This window comes from Camelina sativa, chromosome 7, assembly GCF_030686135.1.
Source record: "Camelina sativa cultivar CO46 ecotype springtype chromosome 7, ASM3068613v1".
Lineage (NCBI taxonomy): Eukaryota > Viridiplantae > Streptophyta > Magnoliopsida > Brassicales > Brassicaceae > Camelina > Camelina sativa.
In genome coordinates, this window is record NC_141886.1 from 28,075,397 (window position 1) to 28,097,647 (window position 22,251).

General features: G+C 37.5%; 6 protein-coding genes and 2 pseudogenes across 14 annotated transcripts; 3 read left to right on the forward strand and 5 right to left on the reverse strand.

Annotated features, from left to right (window-relative positions):
• The first annotated feature begins 1,140 nt into the window (after positions 1-1,140).
• Positions 1,141-3,934, forward strand: LOC104702737 (shikimate kinase 1, chloroplastic). Of its 6 annotated transcripts, none has more exons than XR_015562442.1 (11): positions 1,141-1,314; positions 1,820-2,067; positions 2,150-2,202; positions 2,290-2,344; positions 2,429-2,501; positions 2,648-2,735; positions 2,840-2,947; positions 3,037-3,166; positions 3,265-3,343; positions 3,449-3,513; positions 3,593-3,934. XR_015562442.1 is itself a non-coding variant. In XM_010418648.2 (11 exons), exons 2-11 carry the CDS (start codon positions 1,857-1,859, stop codon positions 3,659-3,661), a joined length of 906 nt encoding a protein of 301 aa, XP_010416950.2. In that variant the 5' UTR covers positions 1,141-1,314; positions 1,820-1,856; the 3' UTR covers positions 3,662-3,934. The 6 variants fall into 6 exon arrangements, 3 of the variants coding, with proteins under 3 accessions (XP_010416950.2, XP_087315702.1, XP_087315703.1); XR_015562444.1 differs by having other exon boundaries at positions 2,840-2,922; positions 3,008-3,166; XM_010418648.2 differs by having other exon boundaries at positions 2,840-2,922.
• A 22-nt stretch (positions 3,935-3,956) lies between these two features.
• LOC104702739 (F-box/kelch-repeat protein SKIP6) lies at positions 3,957-5,451 on the reverse strand. Its single transcript, XM_010418649.3, has one exon. The coding sequence runs from the start codon at positions 5,449-5,451 to the stop codon at positions 4,327-4,329; it is 1,125 nt and encodes a 374-aa protein (XP_010416951.1). The 3' UTR covers positions 3,957-4,326.
• LOC104702741 (uncharacterized) lies at positions 4,949-7,752 on the forward strand. Its single transcript, XM_010418651.3, has 10 exons — positions 4,949-5,951; positions 6,032-6,127; positions 6,235-6,309; positions 6,432-6,500; positions 6,659-6,735; positions 6,835-6,923; positions 6,998-7,127; positions 7,191-7,281; positions 7,374-7,439; positions 7,531-7,752. The coding sequence occupies exons 1-10, from the start codon at positions 5,784-5,786 to the stop codon at positions 7,648-7,650; spliced, it is 981 nt and encodes a 326-aa protein (XP_010416953.2). The 5' UTR covers positions 4,949-5,783; the 3' UTR covers positions 7,651-7,752.
• Positions 7,730-9,077, reverse strand: LOC104702740 (stress enhanced protein 2, chloroplastic). Its single transcript, XM_010418650.3, has 2 exons — positions 8,282-9,077; positions 7,730-8,194 (listed from the first exon to the last, which is right to left on the reverse strand). The coding sequence occupies exons 1-2, from the start codon at positions 8,900-8,902 to the stop codon at positions 7,925-7,927; spliced, it is 891 nt and encodes a 296-aa protein (XP_010416952.2). The 5' UTR covers positions 8,903-9,077; the 3' UTR covers positions 7,730-7,924.
• A 315-nt stretch (positions 9,078-9,392) lies between these two features.
• On the reverse strand, positions 9,393-11,000 carry LOC104702742 (AUGMIN subunit 1 pseudogene; annotated as a pseudogene). The gene has a single exon (XR_015561450.1). The product of XR_015561450.1 is annotated as an AUGMIN subunit 1 pseudogene (transcript).
• Positions 11,001-11,406: 406 nt separating this feature from the next.
• On the reverse strand, positions 11,407-12,551 carry LOC104702744 (protein MIZU-KUSSEI 1 pseudogene; annotated as a pseudogene). Its single transcript, XR_015560791.1, has one exon. The product of XR_015560791.1 is annotated as a protein MIZU-KUSSEI 1 pseudogene (transcript).
• A 967-nt stretch (positions 12,552-13,518) lies between these two features.
• LOC104702745 (elicitor peptide 6-like) lies at positions 13,519-14,700 on the forward strand. Its single transcript, XM_010418655.3, has 2 exons — positions 13,519-14,033; positions 14,372-14,700. Exons 1-2 carry the CDS (start codon positions 13,821-13,823, stop codon positions 14,465-14,467), a joined length of 309 nt encoding a protein of 102 aa, XP_010416957.2. The 5' UTR covers positions 13,519-13,820; the 3' UTR covers positions 14,468-14,700.
• Positions 14,701-15,655: 955 nt separating this feature from the next.
• On the reverse strand, positions 15,656-21,533 carry LOC104702746 (E3 ubiquitin-protein ligase RKP). Of its 2 annotated transcripts, none has more exons than XR_015562438.1 (11): positions 21,105-21,499; positions 19,304-20,896; positions 18,371-19,177; positions 18,101-18,261; positions 17,824-17,962; positions 17,577-17,660; positions 17,163-17,444; positions 16,949-17,085; positions 16,590-16,789; positions 16,290-16,494; positions 15,656-16,222 (listed from the first exon to the last, which is right to left on the reverse strand). XR_015562438.1 is itself a non-coding variant. In XM_087459568.1 (11 exons), exons 2-11 carry the CDS (start codon positions 20,798-20,800, stop codon positions 15,914-15,916), a joined length of 3,816 nt encoding a protein of 1,271 aa, XP_087315694.1. In that variant the 5' UTR covers positions 20,801-20,896; positions 21,105-21,533; the 3' UTR covers positions 15,656-15,913. The 2 variants fall into 2 exon arrangements, 1 of the variants encoding a protein (XP_087315694.1); XM_087459568.1 differs by having other exon boundaries at positions 16,954-17,085; positions 21,105-21,533.
• Positions 21,534-22,251: the final 718 nt, after the last annotated feature.

The window sequence follows — 22,251 nt, forward strand, 5'->3', positions numbered from 1 at the left end:
GAAATTTGATTAAAAACATGAAAAATTGGATTTTTCGGTTTCGATTTTTCCGGGTGATTCGGTTATTTTAGGTATAAATTTCGGTTTTACTAGATTTTTTCCTTAAAAATTTTTTAAAAAAATAATTTTTTTTAAATATATATATATATATATATATATATATAATTCGGTTAACTGAAAACCGAACCGAAATATTTCGGTTTTTTGGAAAAAAAATTATACCGATTGATTCAACCACCATAACCGAAACCGAATCGAACACAAAAAATATCGGTTTGGTTCGGTTCGGTTTAAAATCTCAGAGGTAATTTCTTTCATTCATTTTTAGGTTTCCAGTTTCCACCTACTAAACTCCACCACTTAAATCCTCATATTTATCACAAACCTGATTTCAACAAAACTTACCTTGTTACTTTTGTATCTCACACAGTAATATTATTAATTATCCTTAAGAAAATGTACATTAAAAAAAAAAGATATATATGATGAACAGTTGAAGACTTCAGTATGGGCATGCATAAAAATAAGTCTCATCCAATATTGTAATAGTATTGACTGTCTTGTAATGAAAATATATAGTAGATTTTTACAACAACAAAAAAAAAGTGAAAAGATTAATCTGTACGGACAAATACCAAAAAACAGGTGAGAAACAGAGAGAGTGCCACAAACCTACATTGGAGAGGGAAACATCAAACATCGACCACCAACTTTCATATATAGTGCGTATAAACAAACCTTCATAGCCACCAATCTCTTCTAATTCTTTAAGGCATAATGAAACTTTTTTTATTATGTTTTCTTTGCCATCAAATCTTTGTATGTTTGTGATTAGTATTAGAGGATCGGATGTTATGACATAATGCTAACTAACATTTGTCATCATATACTTATAATGGATTTTCATAACCTACAAGGCTACAACTAATAAACTTGCTATGGATTTTTTTTTCTCTTCTTCTTATGAATTTTACCAACACTCTTTTTTTTTTTTTTTGTGCAAATACCAACACTCTTTCTAACAAGTAACAATCCACATTTAGTTATATGTTTGGGCTTAGTTAACATAAATAGAAGAAAAAAATGATTAAGAAGTGTCAAGTGTGTGTTTTTATAAATGGTCAAAACGACTAATGACATGCTTAAAGGCCATCACTGTTCCACAGCTTCACCAACCCCCTTTATGTGTTCTCTCTCTATTAATTTACCAGACCAACCAAAATGGATTAGTCCCTTACTTAAATAAAATAAAAAACCTTAAAACTGAGAAAAAAAAAAGTCGCCTCCTCATCCGTCGGCGGGAGCAAAATTCAGGTGAACCCCTCTTTTTTTTTTCTTGTTAATTTGTTCATACTTCTTGATTCTGCAGGTTGCATTCTTGTTATCTTTAATGGAGTTTGTTAGCGCTAATTCAGTTATGTTTTTTATATGTTAAAAGTGTCAATTTTTTAATTTTCTTCCTCAAATTGATTTGGATAATCATTAGTATAATTTTCTAGAAAGTTACGAATTTTTCAGGTTGGAAACTGGGTGATATATTTTAAACTTTTTCTGAATGATTATTCTATATTTTTGCCATCGCTTTTAAAAATCCTCATATCGTCAATCCTGTCAAGGAAGTGGGTAAAGTTTGAATTTTTGTTCTGAAGTTTGACAAAAGTTATCGACTTTTCGATTTCTGGCGCTCAGGGTATGATGTGTAGACTACAATCTTGGTAGAGTTTTGTAATTATGGCCAAATTCTTGTCTTTTAGGTTTTGTTAGTAGCAAAAAAAAAAGACAAAGAAAAGAGCTGAATCTAGTTATGATTGCTTTGCAGGGGTTTTGAATAGTTTGTGTAGTGAAAATTGTCTGAGATGGAAGCAGCTATTGCTCAAAGGTTTCAGTACCCATCATGGATTGATTGGAGAGAGTTTGAGAGGAAGCTGCCTCGTGGTTCATTGCGGTATCCTCAACGAGCTAAGGAAGAGAAAAGGTTCAGGGGTCTTGCTTTCGCTCATTTGCAACCTGAAAGAAGAAACAGATCGTTGTCTTCAGAGGTTTCATGTTCTGCTGATAACTCTTCAGGTTGTTTGTAAAAGCATTTACATTTTCCATAGGTTTTAGTATTTGATTAAGGGAATCTGATTTGATTTCTTGGATTTTGTAGCATTGTTGGAGGCCGGAAGTGTCTATCCATTTGATGAGGATCTAATTCTCAAGGCAAGTAATAATACTATCATCTCTAGTGAAATGGGTTAGATTTATTTGTCTTTCTATAATATCTCACTAGATACCTGAGCTTTGCAGAGAAAAGCAGAAGAGGTTAAACCGTATTTGAATGGACGAGCTATGTACCTTGTTGGTTAGTGTCTTTGTCTGCTCTTTGGTTTCATATGTTTACTTTATGATACGCGTTTGTAATTTGATGATTTTCTGATGAACTCAGGCATGATGGGTTCTGGGAAAACAACCATGGGAAAGTTAATGTCCAAAGCTCTTGGTTATTCCTTCCTTGACTGGTAGGTATATGCTAAGAAAAGCCAAATATGTTTAAAAACCTCAACGGAAGTCTCCTGGAATTTTCGTCCTCTGATTTGATGTTGGTTATGAATATATCCATATATCCTAGATGTGTAACCTTCTATAAGTTTTCTGGATGTGTCAGCGACACTTTGATTGAGGAGGCGATGAATGGAACTTCTGTGGCAGAGATATTTGAGCATCATGGAGAGAGTTTGTTTAGAGAAAAGGAGGTTAGTTTTGTGGTTCTTGTTTCAAGCTCTTCTTCTGGTCTACTCTTTGTTAAGTGTGATTCATTATAATGTATTGCGAGCTAAAATTATTTCTGTCTTTGTAGACCGATGCACTAAAGAAACTCTCTTCGATGTATCAAGTTGTTGTTTCCACTGGTGGAGGTGCAGTTATAAGACCCATTAACTGGTGTGTTCCCTTCATCCTTTCCAAAGTAAATACATATGAAACTAAAGTCTCTGTTAAATACATATGAAACTAAAGTCTCTGTTAGATATATTTGGTAATGAATGGTATTATCAGGAAGTATATGCATAAAGGAATCAGCATTTGGTTAGATGTGCCTCTAGAAGCCTTAGCCCATAGAATTGCTGCCGTTGGAACTAATTCACGACCATTGTTACATGATGAATCAGGAGATGCATACACAGTGGTACTGGTTCGACTGTTCTACATTCATATGCTTTGGATTCATGACAAAGCATTCATCTTTTTTTTCTTTTTCTCCTTGGGTACGTGATTTACATGTAGGCTTTGAAGCGTCTTTCAACTATTTGGGATGAGCGCAGTGAAGCATACACAAATGCAAATGCCAGAGTGTCGTTAGAAAGTATAGCTCCTCCATCCATTTGCTATTTGTTCAATCTTCTGCTATTTACACTCATGCAACTTCTGCTAGTAATTTGGCTTTTCTTCTTTGTACTCCAATCATCAGATATTGCAGCCAAGCGTGGCTATAAAGATGTCTCAGATCTCACACCAACTGAAATTGCCATCGAGGTAAGTCAGGTCCTTTCTCTGTTACTTCATCAGTAAACTGTTCAAATCATACTCAACATAACAAATCACTCGTCACCAGGCCTTTGAGCAAGTTCTGAGCTTTCTAAAGAATGAAGAAACTATGGAGATCCCTGACGGCGACCTCTAATTTCCCAGCCTCCAGTTCTCTATCTCTTCCTTTATCTCTCAACGAAGCAATCACCAGGCCATTGAGCAAGTTCAGAGACAAAGAAGACCTCTAGTTACTGCCTTACTGGTTCTGGGTCATTGGAGCTTACACAAAGCCTAATTTTGACTGGAACAATGCTTTGTTTAAAGAAGATGCAATATGTGTATATACAAACTTAATAATGCTCCTGTTGTTTTACTATCATTTTCCTTGAACAAAATAAATAAAAAGTAGCCGTATTCGTTTTGTTAAGATGAGCCAGGAACAAGCAAAGTGTACGAGCACAGTTTTCACTGGTATTATTCAAATCTGAAAGTAGCTTTCTCATAGATACAACAAAAGAAATGAACAAAAACCTGCAGAAGAGGGTTGATTTAACCCTCAAAAGTTCAGAAGCAAATTTATGAACTTCAATACATCGGTAAGTTGTTTCATGTAAGCTCAGGGACTCTCAGGCCAAGGTAAATTCTTTGTTGGTTTACCATTTCGGGCGAAGCAGTGTAGTAAAACACTATGCTAATCACAATGATAGCTACTCACAGACAAACATAACCAAACTAATCACCCTGAATCAAAGCAAGCCTGTGCGATAAAGCATGGTAGATGATGTTGATTCAGAGACGTTAAACATGTATGCATCATCATCAAACTGTAGCTGCCAAGCAATTCACAATGGCAGATTCATTAGGAACCGTAAGAACAGTACCAGACCAGTCAATCTTCCCCCAAATCTCCCCTTCTCCGCGCCTTTCAACATCAATCTCTGCACACCAAATATCCATTCTCCTAGAACCGCCACTACCCGCTTTACCTTCCCACAAAACCACAAGCTTCCCACCACGATTCGCCATTGTAGCACCACAAAGAAACTTCGGAAGTGATTCCACACCTTTCAGCTCTCTCCAAACCCTTTCTTTTGGAACATACCCTCTAATCTTCCCCAAGTAATCATAGCAATACAAAATGTTATCAATCACACAAGCTCTTCCTCTCCATCCCAAATCAAGCCTCTTTTCTGGCATACCCCATTTATTTTCTTTAGGCTCGTAAACAACACCGTTCCTATCAGCCATTGCGTAAACCTTCCCTTCCATTACAGCACTTGCGTGCATCCATTTCTCACGTACCTCCATACCTGGACTAGCCACTGGCTCCCAAGTTTGAGTCTTTATATCAAACATCTCAGCCCAATTAATCGATCGAGCCCAGTTATCAACAACACATCCTCCAATCACATAAATCTTCCCATCAATTACACCAGCTGCTGCAAACTCACGACCTACCCTCATATTACAGACTCGTCGCCAAGTATGAAATCTACAATCGAGAACCCACACGCTCGAAGAAGGCACGTCTCTGATAGATCCACCGATAACGTAAATCTCCGAACCCACAACGACGTAAGCTGATCCAACGAGAGACGGCGAAGGACAAGACGGGATTGGAAGAAGCAGACTCGAATTAGTTGAGTTAGATAAGGTTCGATGGAGGAGAGTGAACCAACAAGCACCGGATTCAGGAGGTAGACGGATTGCGACGTAGAGGATGTTTTCAGCAGCTCCGACGAGAGATCTCGTGGCGTAGAGCAAAGACGATGTTGGGAGAGATCGGAAAGTCTTGGAGACTAGTGAGAGGATTGGATGGTGACATCTAGGAACGCGAGCAAGGCAATTCAGAGCTACGTCGTCTGGTAACAACGGAATCAATTGCGCCGGCATTTCCGTTTGCGTTTCCGTTTGTTCGTCGCCGGCGCTCGTTGTAGCCGCCATGGATCCGACGTGATCAGTTTTTGTTTTCTTCTCTATAAAGAGAGAAAAAAATAATTCGCATTATTCGGTTCGGTTTGATTTAATCATGAATTTAGAAAGTAAACCGGAATTAATAAACCGATATACATTTGCCGTTATCTAGAAGTGCTGACGTGGCGGAAAGCATGATGGTCCGGTGGTTTGAAAGACGCCACGCGCTTACTCGTCTTCCCTTCGTCCCCGACGTTTTCAATTAGGAGAAGAGACAGAAGAAGAAGACGATGAATGAAGCATTATCTGATTCTGGGGTTTGTTAAAAATCGAATTTTTCGTGAGATTTGTTTGAAAGAAATATGAATTCAGTAGCTTTTACTTTGCTGGGGAGTACTCCGATTGCCTCGTTTCACCGGCATTCTAGTTTCCGGCAACGAAACCCATCGACTCAAGCAGCGGTTTCGCCTTCTTCTCCTACTGCTTCCTCCGGGTTTGATTTTAGTACTCTCGAGTCCGCCATTAACAAGGTCCATATCTGTAAATTACCACAAGCTTTACTTTTGATTCGATGAACTCTGCTGAAAATTGGGTTCATGTTTGGCTGCAGAAAGATAGTAATGGTGTAAAGGAAGCTCTCGATAAATTGAGTGAACAAGGTTGGGCTAAGAAATGGAGCTCTCAGCCTTACCTTTCGCGCCGTACGGTGTATATCGATCTCTCTATCTAAGCTTACTACTCTTACCCTTTGTTAAACGCTTAGTAAGTAGGACTGTAGGAGTGAAGAAGTGATGTGTCTTTTTTTTGTATCAGACATCGCTGCGGGAGCTGACAACTCTCGGAATCAAGAATGCAGAAACTTTGGCTATCCCTAGTGTCAGGAACGATGTAAGGTTCTGTCTTGTTATTAGAATGTTTACTCTTTATCTTTAGAAAGAATTGAATTCAAGAGAGTATTTCAGGTTACAGTGTATCTTAATGATTATTTTAATTGAGTTTGAGTAATGCAGGCGGCTTTTCTTTTCACAGTAGTCGGAACAACCGGGTTCATAGCTGTACTCGCCGGTCAACTTCCCGGGGTAAACTTTCAAAAATCTCTATATTCTCTGGTGTTGCAACCTTGTTGGAATCATCTGCACGGAATATGTTTTGCAGTATTATGTCGCGTTCTGTAGTTTGTGTTAGGTAGGTTCTATATGTATCTTAGACAAATGTATAACTGTTGAATCTTGGACAGGACTGGGGATTCTTTGTGCCTTACTTAGTTGGGAGCATTTCGTTGGTAGTTTTAGCTGTGGGAAGCGTTTCACCAGGGTAAGAAAAGAACTTGATCATGGCATATTTTGCACGGTTTTCATCAACATAATGTACTCTTAGATACAGATTTGATATCTTTTGGTGTTTTGTTTGTAGGCTTCTACAAGCTGCGATTTCCGGGTTTTCTACTTTCTTTCCTGATTATAAAGAACGAATTGCTGCACATGAAGCAGCCCACTTCTTAGGTACCCTTGAAAAGTTTAAACCTTTGGGTTCTAAAGATGCAATGTTCTCATGTTTTAAAACCTGCAACTTCCAGTGGCTTACTTAATCGGACTTCCAATCCTCGGATACTCGTTAGACATCGGTAAAGAACACGTCAATCTCATCGACGAGAGGCTAGCTAAACTAATATACAGTGGCCAGCTTGACTCAAAGGAGCTTGACAGGTAGAGTTTCATTAATGTCAAAAATGAGAGAAACATCAAATCTCAACTCTCTCAATTTCTTAGGTTGGCGGCTGTTGCAATGGCTGGACTTGCCGCTGAGGGTCTGAAGTATGACAAAGTAATTGGTCAATCTGCAGATCTGTTCTCTCTTCAGGTCATCTAGTTCTCAATATCTAATCACTCACTTCAACACTCACAAGTTCACAACCATTTAGTTATTACAGCTTTTTTTCTTGTTTCCTACAGAGATTCATAAACAGAAGCCAACCCAAAATCAACAACGCGCAGCAGCAAAATTTAACAAGATGGGCCGTAAGTTTTCTCTCTAACAAAAACCAGACTTTCATCTTGCATACATGTTTCTTTCTAAAGCATTCATGAATCTTTTGTTTTTGCTATGCAGGTTCTCTACTCTGCATCTCTTCTAAAGAACAACAAGACCATCCATGAAGCTCTAATGGCTGCAATGTCCAACAATGCAACTGTTCTTGAATGCATTCAAACCATTGAGACGGCTTCATAGACACAGCTCTCTTGTTTCTCCAAATACAGTAAACAATCTCTTTTTTTCTCTTTTGATCGATCCAATTTGAACACTAAACTGAATCAGAGAAAATTCCATACTTATCTATATATATATATATATATATATATATATATATATCTTATAGACACAAAAGTTACAGACTTTCACAATATCATCTTCAAGACTATATATATATATATATAGTACTACTACTGTATTATAGACGTAGAAACATTATACATTTAGAGTGGTACTTATGAACTTATTAAATTCAAAGATCATCAGACCAATCACTAGGCTTAGTGTCGTAGAACAACCCATCGACGATCTGATCAACCAACGAGTCAATGAAGGAGTTGCAGCTCACAGTAAAGATCCGTCCCACTCTGTTCCGAGAAATCGTCAGCCACGCGAAAATCGCAGCGCATCCCATAGCTCCAAGACCAGCTCCAATAGCTTCACTCAATCCTTCCACGTCAAGTTTCTTAAACAGAGAGTTCCCCGTAACAACCTCCTCCGTCACCGTCACCGCAAACACAATCTGAAAACAGAGTAAATTTACGAGTTAAAATCGAATTCGAGAGTTTTCGAATTTAAGGGTTTAATAGGGTTTTTATATATACGGTACCATGGCGAGTCTTCCAGAGATGGTTTCAAAGTCTTGACTCTTCTTCGAACTCTCAATGTAATCAGTAAGCGTCTCAAAAAACGGAGAAGCTGATGCTAACTCAACCTCAGATCCTGATCCTGCTCCACCACCATCTCCGCCGTCTTTTTTAGCGACGACCATATCAGATCCATAAGATCTCAACGTGCAGAGCCTCGGTTGAAGAACGATCTTACCGTTCTCGGCCAAATCGCCTCCTCTAGGTCGTTGCTGGATCTGAATCTGCTTAACAGGTTGCGATGATTCGCGTCTAGTAGTAACCAGAGATCTCGGAGGAGACGGTAACTGGTAACGAAGCGCGCGTATAGCCATAGCCATTGTTTCTGATGATGATCCGAGGAATCTTTTTTTGTGAGTAAGTAGTAAAGTGAGAATTTTGAGGGAAAACAGAAAAAGGAATCTTGCATGGTGGCTAAAGTGAACACGTCGTGTCGTTTTTGGTGAGGTGTCGAGATATAGTTCGACGTGGCTCCGTTTTGGTTCAGTAACTTGCTTTTCACTTGAAAATGAAATTAACGTTTGAATTAACTTTACCTGTCGTTTTGCTTTTATCCGCTGGAAGCTGAATGAACCAAAATTCATTTCGAGTTTCGACCCCAAAGGCTAACTAGTTTGACTCTTCTTCCTTTTATCAGATGTTTACGTTTAGGTAGGTCCATTTCGGACAAAACAATGGATATGGTGACTTGAGTATTTGAAATATCTGAAATTTACTATAAAATACATATTTTAAATGAGAGAAATTAAAAAAAAAAAACTGAAATATAGCACTTTTCAATTTTGCATTATAGCACAAGTTGAGTTGAGATAACCACAAGTAGCAGCAAAGTAGATCATTCAGTTTGAAGGGAACTTATGAGTTCATAGTGACGTGGCTCTGTTATCCTACAATCATCAGCTAGCAGGACAAGTCACTGTGGGGATGACACTGATGCATAATGGGGTTTGCATGCAAGTTGCAACATTTTTGAATGAAAACAGGTAATGAATGGCCTACTTCAAAATTCTCAGAGTTGAGATCCTAACAAGACAAAGTCACTGTGGGGATGAAACCTGAGAGTCAATGACTTGAACCGTTGAACGAAACTCATTTTTATAGCTTTTTTTATAATCTAAATTCAAAATATAACAAATGAACAAAATAAAAGTTTTCACAAAGCGGCAAGGGAATAAAACTTGAACCTTAGTAATACTTTTTGGGTTTTATATCGATCACACATCGCTTGCCTCAAGAGCTGATTGTAATACTTCTTCTAGCCGCCTTTCCGCGGCTTCAAACTGTCTATTCTTTTCTTCGATTGCTAGTGAAGCTAGAGCTATATCCGGAGGCAAGTCCTGGTAGCTTCTCAGAGCATCAAGAACGGGTTTAGTCATCTTCTCCAATTCTTTTATATGCTCTGCCATTTCTACCAGCTCTCTGTGGCTGATCTTGGGATTGTAGTTGAGTAACATTTCGCTTGCATCGTGTTGACGTTTCAACCATCTAATCTTAGAGTCCTTATACTTCTTCTTGTATTGTTCCTCCTTGATTGCCATTACTTCCATATTTGTTTTCCAATTCTCCATCAGTGATTCACTAGGTACTACTACATCATCTTCTAGCTCCGCAAGGAGCTTCTTTAGATACGTCAGCTTCTGTATCGCTTTCCTCGTATAATCAAGAACATTGGACTCCATCTGTGTCTTAGCCCTCTTCTCTTCCACTTCAGTCTTCCCCAGAGAAATGTCTCCCATTGCAACTAGGAAACTGCTCAGTTCAGTGTCCCTTATGTTCAACAAATTTGCAACATTTGCAACAACTTGAGCTGAAGAGACTACATCTGACGGTAAGCTCTCTTGTGACATTCCTGCACTCTCCAATATCTCTCTAACCCTAGCCCCTTGAGCACGGTACTCTGAAGCCTTTAGACGAAAATCTTTGGCGACAATGCTGGCAGCCTGAGACTTGGCTTGAGAAGCGGTGGCGAGATTATACAGATGGGTGATGCTTCCATGAGTGTACTCGAAATTAGGGACTTCTCTGCCCACCGCTTCGAACTGAGAGGTGAGCCACGCCTTCACTACCACAAATTGTGAGAGCATACAAAGTGGTGTGAAGGTGAATGAGATGATCAAATTAGCATCATTTCAATATAACTTCTCTAATACTGTTACACCCAACACCTCGACAATAAAAAGATAAATCAAATTGCGAGAGCATACAAAATGGTGTGAAGGTGAATGAGATGATCAAATTTTTAGCAAAACTTCTTGGAGCCAGAAGACAGCGCGTTTTAGCATGTTCTCATTCACGGCGATCTGAAGGTTTTGACAGTCATCATTTGCGGAAGCTCCGCTGCAGAGGTGGCCGAGACATCGGGTTTTGTAAAACAGTGGGGGAAGGCAAGACTTATAGGCTTTGATTAGATGTTTATAGGTTGATGGAAAATTGTTGCCACTCACCTCAAGATGGCGGTGGAGGCTCTGTAGTTCATATTGAACGGTGGTTACTCCCACAACCACTAGAGTCGGCGCGTCAGAGCGTCAGAGTAGAATTTGAGAGTAAAGAGAGGAGAGAAAGTGAGAAAGAGAGAGAGTTGCAGAGATGGAAGTATTTTATATAAAAAAATGCAATATTGGAATCAGATTCTTTTTATATATAAAGAAAATCTTTCAAAGTTTCACTTTTAAAGGTGTGATTTGTAACTCATATTTTTGAACTAAAAAATGTTAGAAAAGTCTAATAGAATGACATTTAGTAGGATTTTTAAAAAAATTGTGATATTTTGAATAATAGTATATTTGAAGTGAGATTTATAAATCATTTATTGAATAACAAGATATTTTAAATAATTTTTATAAATTTCACATTCAATAACATAGGACTTCAGATGATTTTTTAAAATCACCAATTAAATAACAGTAGATTTTAAGAATCCTCCAAAATATTCTAAAATGTCAAGTTCAATTTTTCACTAAAATTCTTTTTGTTTACGCTATTCCTAATCAATGATATCAACCATAAGCTAAAGTCTAAAAATCTGGTCGATTTATAAAAGAGACAAAAAAATAAAAAAAAATTCAAACGTGAATTAATTCGCATGATCAACCTGAAACACTTTTCTTATAAATCATCCTAAAGAATAATATAACATCCAAATACATCCTCATATACCTCACCACAAAAACGACCCAAGCAATATACACACATTTATCATCATGATCATATACGTACGTACGTACACATATCAATCCACAAACCGTACGTGATTGATCAAGAACACATTACATCAAATCATACTCTTACGAAGAATATACTAAGTTCGGGTCCATTATTCCCTTCGGGACTCAACATATAAAATGTCTCTGAATCTTTAGACCCAACGACTCTTTCGAAGTAAGCCCTCATGTAAGCCATCTCCGAGTCTGGTCCTTCGACCTCCGAGTTCCCTGGCAAAACTCCCGCACCCATCGAAACCGGTCTTAACAACTCCATAACGTTGAGATCCTCCTCCGTCGCGTCACGTTTCACACCGTACCCCGTTTTCTTACCGTTACAAAACATTGTCCATAATGGCTCGTCCATGATCTTGATCTTTTCCTTGTCAGCTCGTTTCTCCGTCTCTAAAGCGATCCTAACCATCCCTCCGCTAAGTTCTTTTTGTAGCACCATTGTTTGCATAGCTAGCTCGACGACGAGAGATGGTAAACATCTAGGGCTTTCTTGAATCGAGAGGCTTACACGGCCTTTACGGTATCCAAATAAGGTTCCGGTAACTCTCGAACCGCTAGACCCGCTTCTGTGCTGGTCGGGTAAGCTACCGCCTGGGAGGACCGGGATTTTGCAAGCCGCCGGTGTGATGATCGGAAATGAACGGAAAACGGAACGGAATACTCGAAAGACTTTCTTGCTTTTTTTCTTGTTTTGGTGAGATGGTTCGAGTAACGTGACGTGCTGACGTGGCGCCGGAGATGGAGATGGGGACGGTGACGGCGAAGGGATTGAAATTGAGTCGGTGGAGGAGGAAGCACCGCTTAACCTTGGCTTTTGCTCCCCCATCAAAGACGGAGACGTCGACGAGGATACGACGACGTTTTTTATTGGAAAATCTTCTTTCTATTTTAAAGAGATTGATTAATGTACTGTGTTATTGATTTTGTTGGCCATTTTTTGCCTTCTATACACCTTTGAATTTTTAGGATTTCTAATTTTGTTTTTCTTGTTAGAGAAATTGGAATGGTTTTGAAAAAAAGGTCTAAATTTTTGTGTTCACATTAATTATAGTTTATATATAGTTGTTTTTTTTATTACTATTATGAAGTGTGATCAGCCAGCTCTATGTTCTATTTTAAGAGCAGCTGGAGCTGCAAATCTGTTAATTTCAAAACATGTGAAAACAAATCAACCGAGTGTCCAAAAATAGAAAAATATACGTAACGACTTGTAGTCGTTTTGTATTGGTCAGGTCAATGAACCAGTGTTATAGGCTGTAATCTCTGTACATGATATCCAAGTCCAACGTGGTGCATAGAGGATCTTGTAAGATTGTAACCATAATTTAACCCAAATACGGTTAACTGAATTAAGAAAATAAACAACACGTATTTGAATTGATATGTTTCTTAATTGCTTGAGGATTTATGTCAAGCAATGTTTAAGCAAGTACATTCGGCCTTCCAAATGGTCTTTCAGGGTATACAAGCGCTGCCGAGTAACAGCACTATACAATTCATTTTAGAAGGTGGTAGAGTTTCAATTTACATTGCATCATCCTTTGCATCAAACTAATTATCAGCTACCAGTAGATATCAATGAATTTGGTACGAGGGGACAATAAGTGACAAGTGAATAAAGACAAGAGCCCTACTTATAAAACAAATTACCAGTAATTAATAGTTGTAGGTTGTAACGTTAATTTTCTAACTTCAAATAAAATAGAATTTATAAGAATACGTACCAATGAATAAGTAACTAATATCTAAATCAACACTATAGTATATAATTAATTAACAAAAGAAGACAAAAAGGCTGAGAGAATAATAAAGACTCACATTTACTACATTTGTTTTTTCACAAGAGTAGACTCTCTATTGCAAATGGAACACTGGTCCAAAGAGGTAGATAGAGAAAGACATAAATAAAATTCCATAAGCAAAATTATCAATAGCAAGAAACAAAACGGTATATATGCGTTGGCCAACACATCTTATTCAGATCAACCCAACTATGATTTTATAAAAATAACTCAACTATTTAGTAATATCCTTAGAATACACCGACTAATACACTAATCTCGTTTAAAATTATTTTTTGTACGTTTTTTTTTGATTCAAGTTAATTACGTTACATAAGTCATGAATAAAAAAATGTAAAAAATCTGAATGTATATAGTTTATATTTTATAAGGGTAATAAATGAAAGGTAGGGTGTGTGTAAGAACACAGAGAAGCAGGTGAGGTCAAACTAGACACAACACTTAATGCATTGAGCAGAAGAAGAAGAAGAAAGAACCAAAAAAAAATGGAAGTTAATGGAGAAGAAGAGAGAAGAAGTAGAAGAGAAGATGAAGAAAAAGAAGATTACTACTCTCTTCTCAACTCTCCATGTTTTACTTGTCACAAAGTTGTTCAAGCCATATTGAAGTGTCTTGGTCTTGATTCATCACCAATACCACCACACTCATCATCATCACCATCACTAGTAGAAGAAGAAGACACAGGAACTGATGAACTCGTAAGCTCCCTATGTTCACAATCTTGTCAGCTCATTTCCCCCCCCCCCCCTATCAACGTGGTTATCTTATAAGTTATAAGTATATATATAATAAGAACATAAAGTGATAAAAAAAAGATGCATCAGCTTTAGAATTACATATATAGTTTAGGAAAACGTGGAGAAAAAGAAGTTAATTTAGGAAGCTAATTGTTTGATTAAACCATAAGTGTTGTACTTCGTGTTTTTTCTTTCTTGGGGTCAACCACACACTTAATTTTGAAAGTGGCTACTTATATTGGATTTGATGGTAGTAGTATCTGCAATAATTAACATCGTATTTATGTGTGATTATATAGGTAGAAGAAACAGGATTTATGGCGAGGATCACAGGAGTGTTAAGAAGGAGACCAAGACCACCTTACAGCTCAGGACGACCTGGTCAAAACAATTGATTTCTGATAAACACTTGGTTTCTGTCTCTGTGTGTGTCTTCTTCTTGTTTAAAAACTCACTTATGATCTTGAAATTTCTTTACTTGAACTTTTGTTTTCTGCGTGTGGTTTGCTTTTTAGTTTATGTTTTACATGCTTTATTTATTTGAAAGAAGACAAAATTGGTAACTCTTTAATATTGTAACATAGTTTTCATGTTTAATTACCTACTAAAATACGTGACTTACTGATTAGTTTCATCGTATATATCGATATATTCTTATGGTGTTCTTATCTAATTTGTCGTTTTACTTATAGCTCTAAATTTTATAAATACCCTTAAGGCCTTAAATACCACAATGGTCTCATAACAATTATCCCAATGACTCAAATGAGAAAACCCCTAAATATCTCAACAGTATTCGCTATATTCTCGTTTATAAGATTTTTAGTGAAAAAATACCGAGATTAAGAAATGGTAAACATTTGTTATTTCTATATATATAGAAAATTTTGATATTTAGTTTATAAAAATTGAACCAATCAAAAAGAGAGACTTAAGGTGGGGTTATTGGTTCTATGATTTTAATGAATTTGGAAATCCAAACAAAAATCATGTGTTATTCAATCATTGATTTTAAAATACTTATCAAAATTCTGTGTTATTGGTTATATGATTTACAAATACTTTTTAAAATTCCATGTTATTCATTTAATGATTTGTTTTTGGATTTCGAAATCCACATTATGTTTTAAATGGATTTACATGGATTTGAAAGTATAAAATAGAAGGATTCAAATCCAAGGATAAAACATGTTATTTCAAAATCCATATGTTTTGATTTTCATTGTTTACAATTCTATATAGATTTACAAATCACATCTCCAATAACAATCAAAATATACTAAATAAACAAAAACTGATTGAACATCTAATTAAATGAAACATATGGAGTAACTAATAAAACTAGACTGCAACTGCAAACTCCTTTCAATCACTAATCGATTTGATTCAACAGAAGTTTAGTAGACTTTGAAGTTGCTATCTTTGCAGAATATGTTTTTCAGATTCTTAGATTTCTTTTTTAGTTTAATGAATCCTAATTTGGATTTTCAAAGTATTAACGGCCACATTTACCCCCACCAAATCGGCCTGGAATTTAAAACACTGTTAAAAAAACAGTAAGAAACCAAGCGACGAAACAGAGCGCCTTTAAACCATTTCCATTTCATTCTCATATATACAATGAAAAAACAGAGTAGAGGCCTAGAGACCACAAGACCATATCCTACAAAATTATCACAGACCTTTGTTTTTGTTCTGTTCCTTATTATTAATCCTATAAATCTGTAAATTTATAATCCTTCTTCCTTTGGTTCCCACCTAAATATCTTTCCTTCTGTGTCTACTACATCAATCAACAACCTCCAACTGCAACTACCCTGAGCTTCAGAATCATCATCGTCTTATTCTTCGTTATCTCTTATAACGTCAATAACTGTATCATTGCAGAAAAAACATCTCTGACAATTGAGAAGATGCCTAGTTATGCAGCCATAACATGATCGATGTGAACACGGAGCAATCATGGCGTTAGCCTCGCCCGCGTAGCAGATACAGCAAGTGTTGTCTTCTATATCCGTCGTGTCTTTGTTGAATGACTCTTCTTTTCTTTCAGGTTCTTGCGACGGAGCCCTGTCTATGAGATGGCTCAAGAAATTCTCAAGTTGTCCAAGTTTTTTTACATAGGCATCATCCCCGCTTACACAACCGTCCTGAAATGAAAAGCTGTGTCAGTAAGAGAAGCAAATGCGCAAAAACTAGATTCAAGAGCTTACGTACCCAGTTATATTCCAAGAGATATTGAAACCCATAATAGACTGTATCGGGGCACTCCATGCTTGCAAAAAGACCAATTACATCATGTTGTTGCTTCTGTTTTGAGTCTTCACTAGCCTCCAAGAGATTCAAGATTATACCAACCAAAGGAGCTAATAAGATGCCTCGGCTAATTTTCTCTGAAGGTTGGCCTTGCCGTCTAAGTGACCTGATTAAGCTCAAAACCAGTAGAAAACATATGAATTTAAAATGAGCGCTTTTTCATCAATTTTAGAGCTGTTTGAGATATTTTAACTAACTTACAAATCAAAGAACTCGTCATCTACTGCTGAGGTCATGTGATTCAAGATGAAGAGAATCAACTCAGTGAGCCTACGAAGATTCGTGTCAGTCCCAGAAAGAAATGCCTGCGGTATTGCGTGAGTGCAGAACTCTAAGACCCTTGCGAGATTGCTTGAAATCTCGAATATCACACAACATTTCCTTTGCTGAAACGCCACTACCTACATAAAGACAAGACGAATCAAAAACTGGTTAAAGAAAAGCACGTATAAGACTACAAATACTTGCAAGGGTATAGCAGATCAAGCAACACAATCATTCAGAGGGAAGTAAACAATTACTATGAAACTTAATCAATGAAAGGGATCCAAGCTTATAACCTGACCTGACACTTTTCTTGCATTTCTCTAACCGAGACAGAAAATTCAGTGATGGTCCAGCTCAGTGTGTTGAATAGTCGGTTAAGAAAAGTAGAGAGTAATTCACCATCATTGACACAAGCATCTCGTAGAAGTGCCTAGACAAAAAATAAAATCAAAATCCAATATGTAGGCTGAGGATCAGATAGAAACAAAGTTAAATAACCTAACCAACCTGGAAAACAGTAGATGAAAACGAAGACTCCCCGTTCTTTAAAGAACTAAACCCAGAACCTTTGCAAAGACGAAGAAATATATTTGTGACAGGGATCCAAGACCTGTTGTCAAACGCTGAAAGTAGAGCTGCAGGCATGTGTCGGGTAGCTGCCTCGTTGTTCTCAAAAGCTTCTAAGTACTCCTTGTACTGTACCAGGACGGATATTGACTGAAGAAGTAGATCTCTAAGATCTGTGTTCGATATCCTCGAATCGTTGAAGTGAGTAACTACAAAAGTGATCTGGAAACCCAATAAGTTGGAATGACTATGTTAGAGCCGTTGTCCAACTGACCTAAAGCTAATTAACTAAACTCAGCCATGAGAAAAAACAAAAAGACAAAAAAGAATCTGTGATAAGAGATTTAGGCATACAAATGATGAAAGTCCTTGTTTGATAAATATCGTTGATGGGACAAACGGAGGATCGCTCTTGCGAAGCACATGGAAACAGTCTACCTGAGGAAATTATCAAAAAGATTGTAACTTAAAAATTTTACTGGAAAAACAGAGATAACGGAGCAGAATAAGTTGTTGGAACATCTCACAGTTTTGATCAAAGAAAAATTGAAACTAGTTCATTTCTATCCAAAAGTACTGGAAATGGGAAAAAGCTATTTACCAAAGATTCAAAGTAGTACTCTGGAATGTAAACGAATACAGAATCCATTTTGCTGAAAACCAAAAGTAGCTGTACAACCCACATGCACAATGCATACATTCCTCTTTGCTTCCAACGAGAGAACAATGAGATGCGGAACCTGAACAAAAGATTCAGAATGAATAAAGACAAAATCTACAGATATAAGCATTGTAACATTTCCTCACAATAGTTTAAACCTCTTCAGTACACCCTCCTTTTGAAGTTGACACAATCCATGGGTTAAAGTGAAACTTACCATGCGGAATGTCTAACACAATCCATCACGTCTTCCTTGTAGTTGTTGCGAGCTTCCTTTAAGCGCTTTAATTGGTCACTTGAAGCCCGTTCTCTTATCTGCTTATCCGTTTCTTCTAGAAGTGATATTGATTGCGATTGGTGAGACATGTAATACGATGCCTAAGTAAATGGAAAACCTATCAGCCTATCAATCTTATTCGGGTTGCGTCATGTATCATACGAACAGTAAAACTGAATATAAACAAGAGGGAAAAACAACTAAACTTGCCTGCTTAAAATTTGGAGCGACAGCAATATGGTATAATAGCAATAGAGCATCCAATAGTTCTTCTTCGCTTAGTATAGCAGATGAGATTGTACTCTCTTGTAGTGCAGTTCGAGAAAATCTTACTGGACGATAACCAAAGTCAGGGTCAGACTGATTACTTGTGCTAGGTTTGTCCTCTATTTCTTCACTGAAACTTGCAGCACTACATTCTGCAGCAACATGAGAGGATCTCTCAGGAATGGAGCTGCATTGACCACGAGAACTTTTAGCAGTATTTTTTCCTCGACCCTTCAAGGAATTAGTAAGATCAGTATCATAGGCTAAGCAACAGCATGGCTTCTGCTCAGTAGCGTGAGTTACTCTATTCTTTTCATCATCCATACAACCTTCTTCCCACCGCATTACTTCTTCTTCTTGATCATCTGTGGGGTAAGACTTTGATATATGACTAAACAGGCCGCCAAGCCTAGTGATATCAGCTCGATGTGGATCATTCTTAAGAAACAAACTCAATGGAAACTTCTGCTGACCACCTCTGTGAAGAAAACCAATATTGTGATGAGCGGCTTCACTACTCTTCAGCATTGTGAAACCTTCCGACAAAAAATGGAGTATAACTGAGAACAGAGAGACAAGAACCGAATCGCGTGTAACTCCAGAAGGGGCCAGATTCCTGTCTGCGCCTCTGTTCTTTAATAAAAGGTTCTGAAGGAACCCCCTAAATGCGGAACCAGGAAGCTGGGGTGGTGATACGGGTGGTATGAATTGTATGACCAAGAGACAGAGATTCCTCTGCTTCTCCTCAATCTGAATTCAAAAAGAAAAGATTATTTAATCAATCCTCGTAATATCAGATTTCAAACTATATTCAGAGGAGAGTTATGCCTGCGATAACTTTAGAACAAACAAAAACCAGTCAGATATATTCTATACCTTGTTAATGGCTTCAGAGAGAGCAGAGACCGTAAATCCCATGCTAGTCTCATAGGATATATTTTCAGAGGATCCAGGCCACCAAACAACAGGCATTAACTGCTGTAAGTCATGTTTGTTGGAATTCCTGCATGACAAGAAACCTTCAAACAAAAACTCGAATTGCAAAGATCTCCACCATTGTACCATCAATTCTTCCCGTTTTAACAAATGGCAAGCCAGAGCAAGATAAGGGTACGGCCCTGAGTATGGACATTCGGTAAGAATCAACGTCGCTGTTTTGCAGCCACAAGCAAGAGCGTTTACTAGATGCTCAAAGATCAAATGAGATTGTGGGAACTCAAGAAGTACATCTAGAACTCTGTCTAAACTTAAACAATCATGGGGTGCTTGAGTTCTGAAAATCTCCAAGAGGAATGACAGAAATGCACCCCGTCCTAAGTACTCGGGCAACAAAGGGTCTTGCTCAAGTATGTAGAAGAACTCATCACATATGGCACGGGAAACAGGGCAAAACAGTTCTTCGACCGAGGCAAACCTCCTCAGTCTACTTAATGTATCAGCCAACGAGCGGTCCGGCCTATCAAGAAGTCTTGAGAAGCATCGTAGCAGTTCTGTTGCAAAAGAACTTCGAGGTGGGGCTTCTTGAAGAGGTTGGAAACCTTTAACAGGGTACTTAAACGGGTAAGCACCAAAATTTAACTCGCATCTCTCACCTTGGGAGAGAGAAATAGCAGGGTAATACCCGAATCCAGGTCCAAGTTTTCTGATACCAGTAAATGCAGCCCCAAGGCAGACACCATTCCTGTAGAAGGATATCTCATCAACATTCAAATCTATGCAGCAACCAATGACATCCCCAGCTACCCATGATTGCCCGTAAGGTTCAGCTTCCTTGTTCCATTTGCTTACCCTTCTACCATCAAAAGCATAAGAATCATCAGCATCACCCACACCTTTCTGGTCTGTGAAAGGACAAGCAAGTGTTGCCCATCCAATTTGTAGAATTCCCGAAGTGTCTAAGGCAACTTCATACATCCATTTTCCTTTCCAGATACAAGCATTAGCCCTGGCGCTGCTGAAGAGTGCTAAGCTCTCCAAAAAAAGAGGCGGTTTAACAATCCTGATATCACCACAAATGCTATACTCCTCTAAGCCAACAACGGGAGGTCCAACACCATGATGAACTACACTGATTCCTTCTCTCTGACTAGCTGAAACAACATCCAACTCACCGTGAAGCTTGGAGAACTGATTCTTAATAACGGCTCTAATCAAGCTACAGTCTACTTGACCATCCAAGGGACCAACAGACTTTTCTGGTAGACCAAACAAGAATTCGATAGTCCGTTCTAAAGGCCGGTGACCAGAATAATCAAAATGCGGAACAATACGAGCTTTCGACGAATTATGATGATCTATAGCATCATCACCATTGAGTAAAACAGCCAAACCAGAAGAAGGAATCATACCAACCCGTAGACTGTCTTCAGCCATATAACATTGAGAAAAGGATTCAACTTTGTGACTCGGCTCTTCAAGAACTCATCAGACACGATTGGTGGTGAATGGTCCAGAAAAGAGAAAAAGGCTCTAGAGAGAAGAAAAACAAATAAACGTAGCATAAGTTTCCAAAATGAAAACAAAAAGTTTCCAAAGAAGTGAATCAAAAGCTTTCAAATTTTAGTTACCATAAATGGTTGATGAACAGCGAGCGATTAACGCAAAAAAATTCAGAAAGCTATTATTGATTTTGGAAAAAAAGAACACAAAATCAGAACCGACAAAAATCGAAACTCACCGGAGAAATTGACATCAAAGGAAGCAGGTTCAGAACGATTAAATCAATCCCCAGATTCTTCGAACCAAAGACGGCGGACTCGTGTTAGGGTTTTTCAAATTATTAATTTTTTTTTTTTTTTTTTTAAGAAAAAAAGAGAAGACTTTTCGCTTTCTTCTTCGTTGGAGACAGAGAGAGAGAGAAAGAGAGAGATTTTGCGCCCAATATTTTTGGGGAAGAGAGAGAGAGGAAGGAATGAGGAGAATTAGAGAGAGACCGGAGGCTAACACCGAACAAGCCAATGGATCCGTGTGGCTGTGTGTGTGTTTAACTGACACGTGTCGGTGTCGATATCGACGGTCTGGTTCTAGGTAAAGGAGGCGGAGGAGGAAAAGTCTACGATGCCTCCTTACGTTAATTTTTGGTGGATACGTGTCCCCTCATTGATGTAACGTTTCTCATACTTTTTGTATTTGTTTATAACAAAGAAAAGTGAACAACACTTTTTAATTTTCTTTTAAACACAGTGACAATTTTTGGTGTTAATTAGGTTTAATAAAAGAAATAGCAAAAGAGGCTGTCAACAAATTTTTAATATGTGTTTTTTTTACTTTATTTTTAACATCTTATTATTTCTTTTATTTATTTGAAATTGTATTTAAAAAAAATTGATATACTGAGAAAACACAATACTACTAATCAAATCAATATATTTTTTCCTTTGCATTCATTCGTTAATTCTCCCTGATTTTGCTATTCACGGACTTCACATTCGCAAATCGATATACTATAGAAATCGTTTTATGTTGATTCCAGATTATGGATATTACACATTATAAAACAGTGTTCTACTTTTTACGTACGTAGATAACTGATTCATTTATCAGGAACACTATTCATCGAATCTTGAAAAAATTGTCTCCCTAAATGGAAGAAAATGTTGGACAAATGAGTGTCCTTTTTTATTTTCATATTGAAACTTAAAGTTTTCTGATTGTATGTTTATTTATTTTCAGATTGTTGTTTCAAATTAGTTAATATTTGTTAGTTATAACTGTTAGAAAAAAATTCGGTAGTTAAAGAAAACATAAGTATAATGTTGTTGTTTCAAACCCGAAATTTATCTATTTTAGATAGTTATTTTAGGATATCATTAATTTTTTAGGTC

Bases quoted from the DNA above. Each gene is read 5' to 3' on its own strand.
- LOC104702740 (XM_010418650.3), bottom strand. From the start codon at position 8,902: ATGAATTTTGGTTCATTCAGCTTCCAGCGGATAAAAGCAAAACGACAG. The intron at 8,195-8,281 runs GTACCGTATATA...CTCTGTTTTCAG, and splicing joins TCTCTGGAAGACTCGCCATG to ATTGTGTTTGCGGTGACGGT.
- LOC104702746 (XM_087459568.1), bottom strand. From the start codon at position 20,800: ATGGCTGAAGACAGTCTACGGGTTGGTATGATTCCTTCTTCTGGTTTG. The intron at 17,963-18,100 runs GTAAGTTTCACT...TCTTTTGTTCAG, and splicing joins TGTGTTAGACATTCCGCATG to GTTCCGCATCTCATTGTTCT. The intron at 16,223-16,289 runs GTACGTAAGCTC...TTTTCATTTCAG, and splicing joins ATCTCTTGGAATATAACTGG to GACGGTTGTGTAAGCGGGGA.
- LOC104702737 (XM_010418648.2), top strand. From the start codon at position 1,857: ATGGAAGCAGCTATTGCTCAAAGGTTTCAGTACCCATCATGGATTGAT. The intron at 2,736-2,839 runs GTTAGTTTTGTG...CTGTCTTTGTAG, and splicing joins GTTTGTTTAGAGAAAAGGAG to ACCGATGCACTAAAGAAACT. The intron at 3,344-3,448 runs GTATAGCTCCTC...TCCAATCATCAG, and splicing joins TGCCAGAGTGTCGTTAGAAA to ATATTGCAGCCAAGCGTGGC.
- LOC104702739 (XM_010418649.3), bottom strand. From the start codon at position 5,451: ATGGCGGCTACAACGAGCGCCGGCGACGAACAAACGGAAACGCAAACG.
- LOC104702741 (XM_010418651.3), top strand. From the start codon at position 5,784: ATGAATTCAGTAGCTTTTACTTTGCTGGGGAGTACTCCGATTGCCTCG. The intron at 6,310-6,431 runs GTAAGGTTCTGT...TGAGTAATGCAG, and splicing joins TCCCTAGTGTCAGGAACGAT to GCGGCTTTTCTTTTCACAGT. The intron at 7,128-7,190 runs GTAGAGTTTCAT...TCAATTTCTTAG, and splicing joins GACTCAAAGGAGCTTGACAG to GTTGGCGGCTGTTGCAATGG.
- LOC104702745 (XM_010418655.3), top strand. From the start codon at position 13,821: ATGGAAGTTAATGGAGAAGAAGAGAGAAGAAGTAGAAGAGAAGATGAA. The intron at 14,034-14,371 runs GTAAGCTCCCTA...GTGATTATATAG, and splicing joins ACACAGGAACTGATGAACTC to GTAGAAGAAACAGGATTTAT.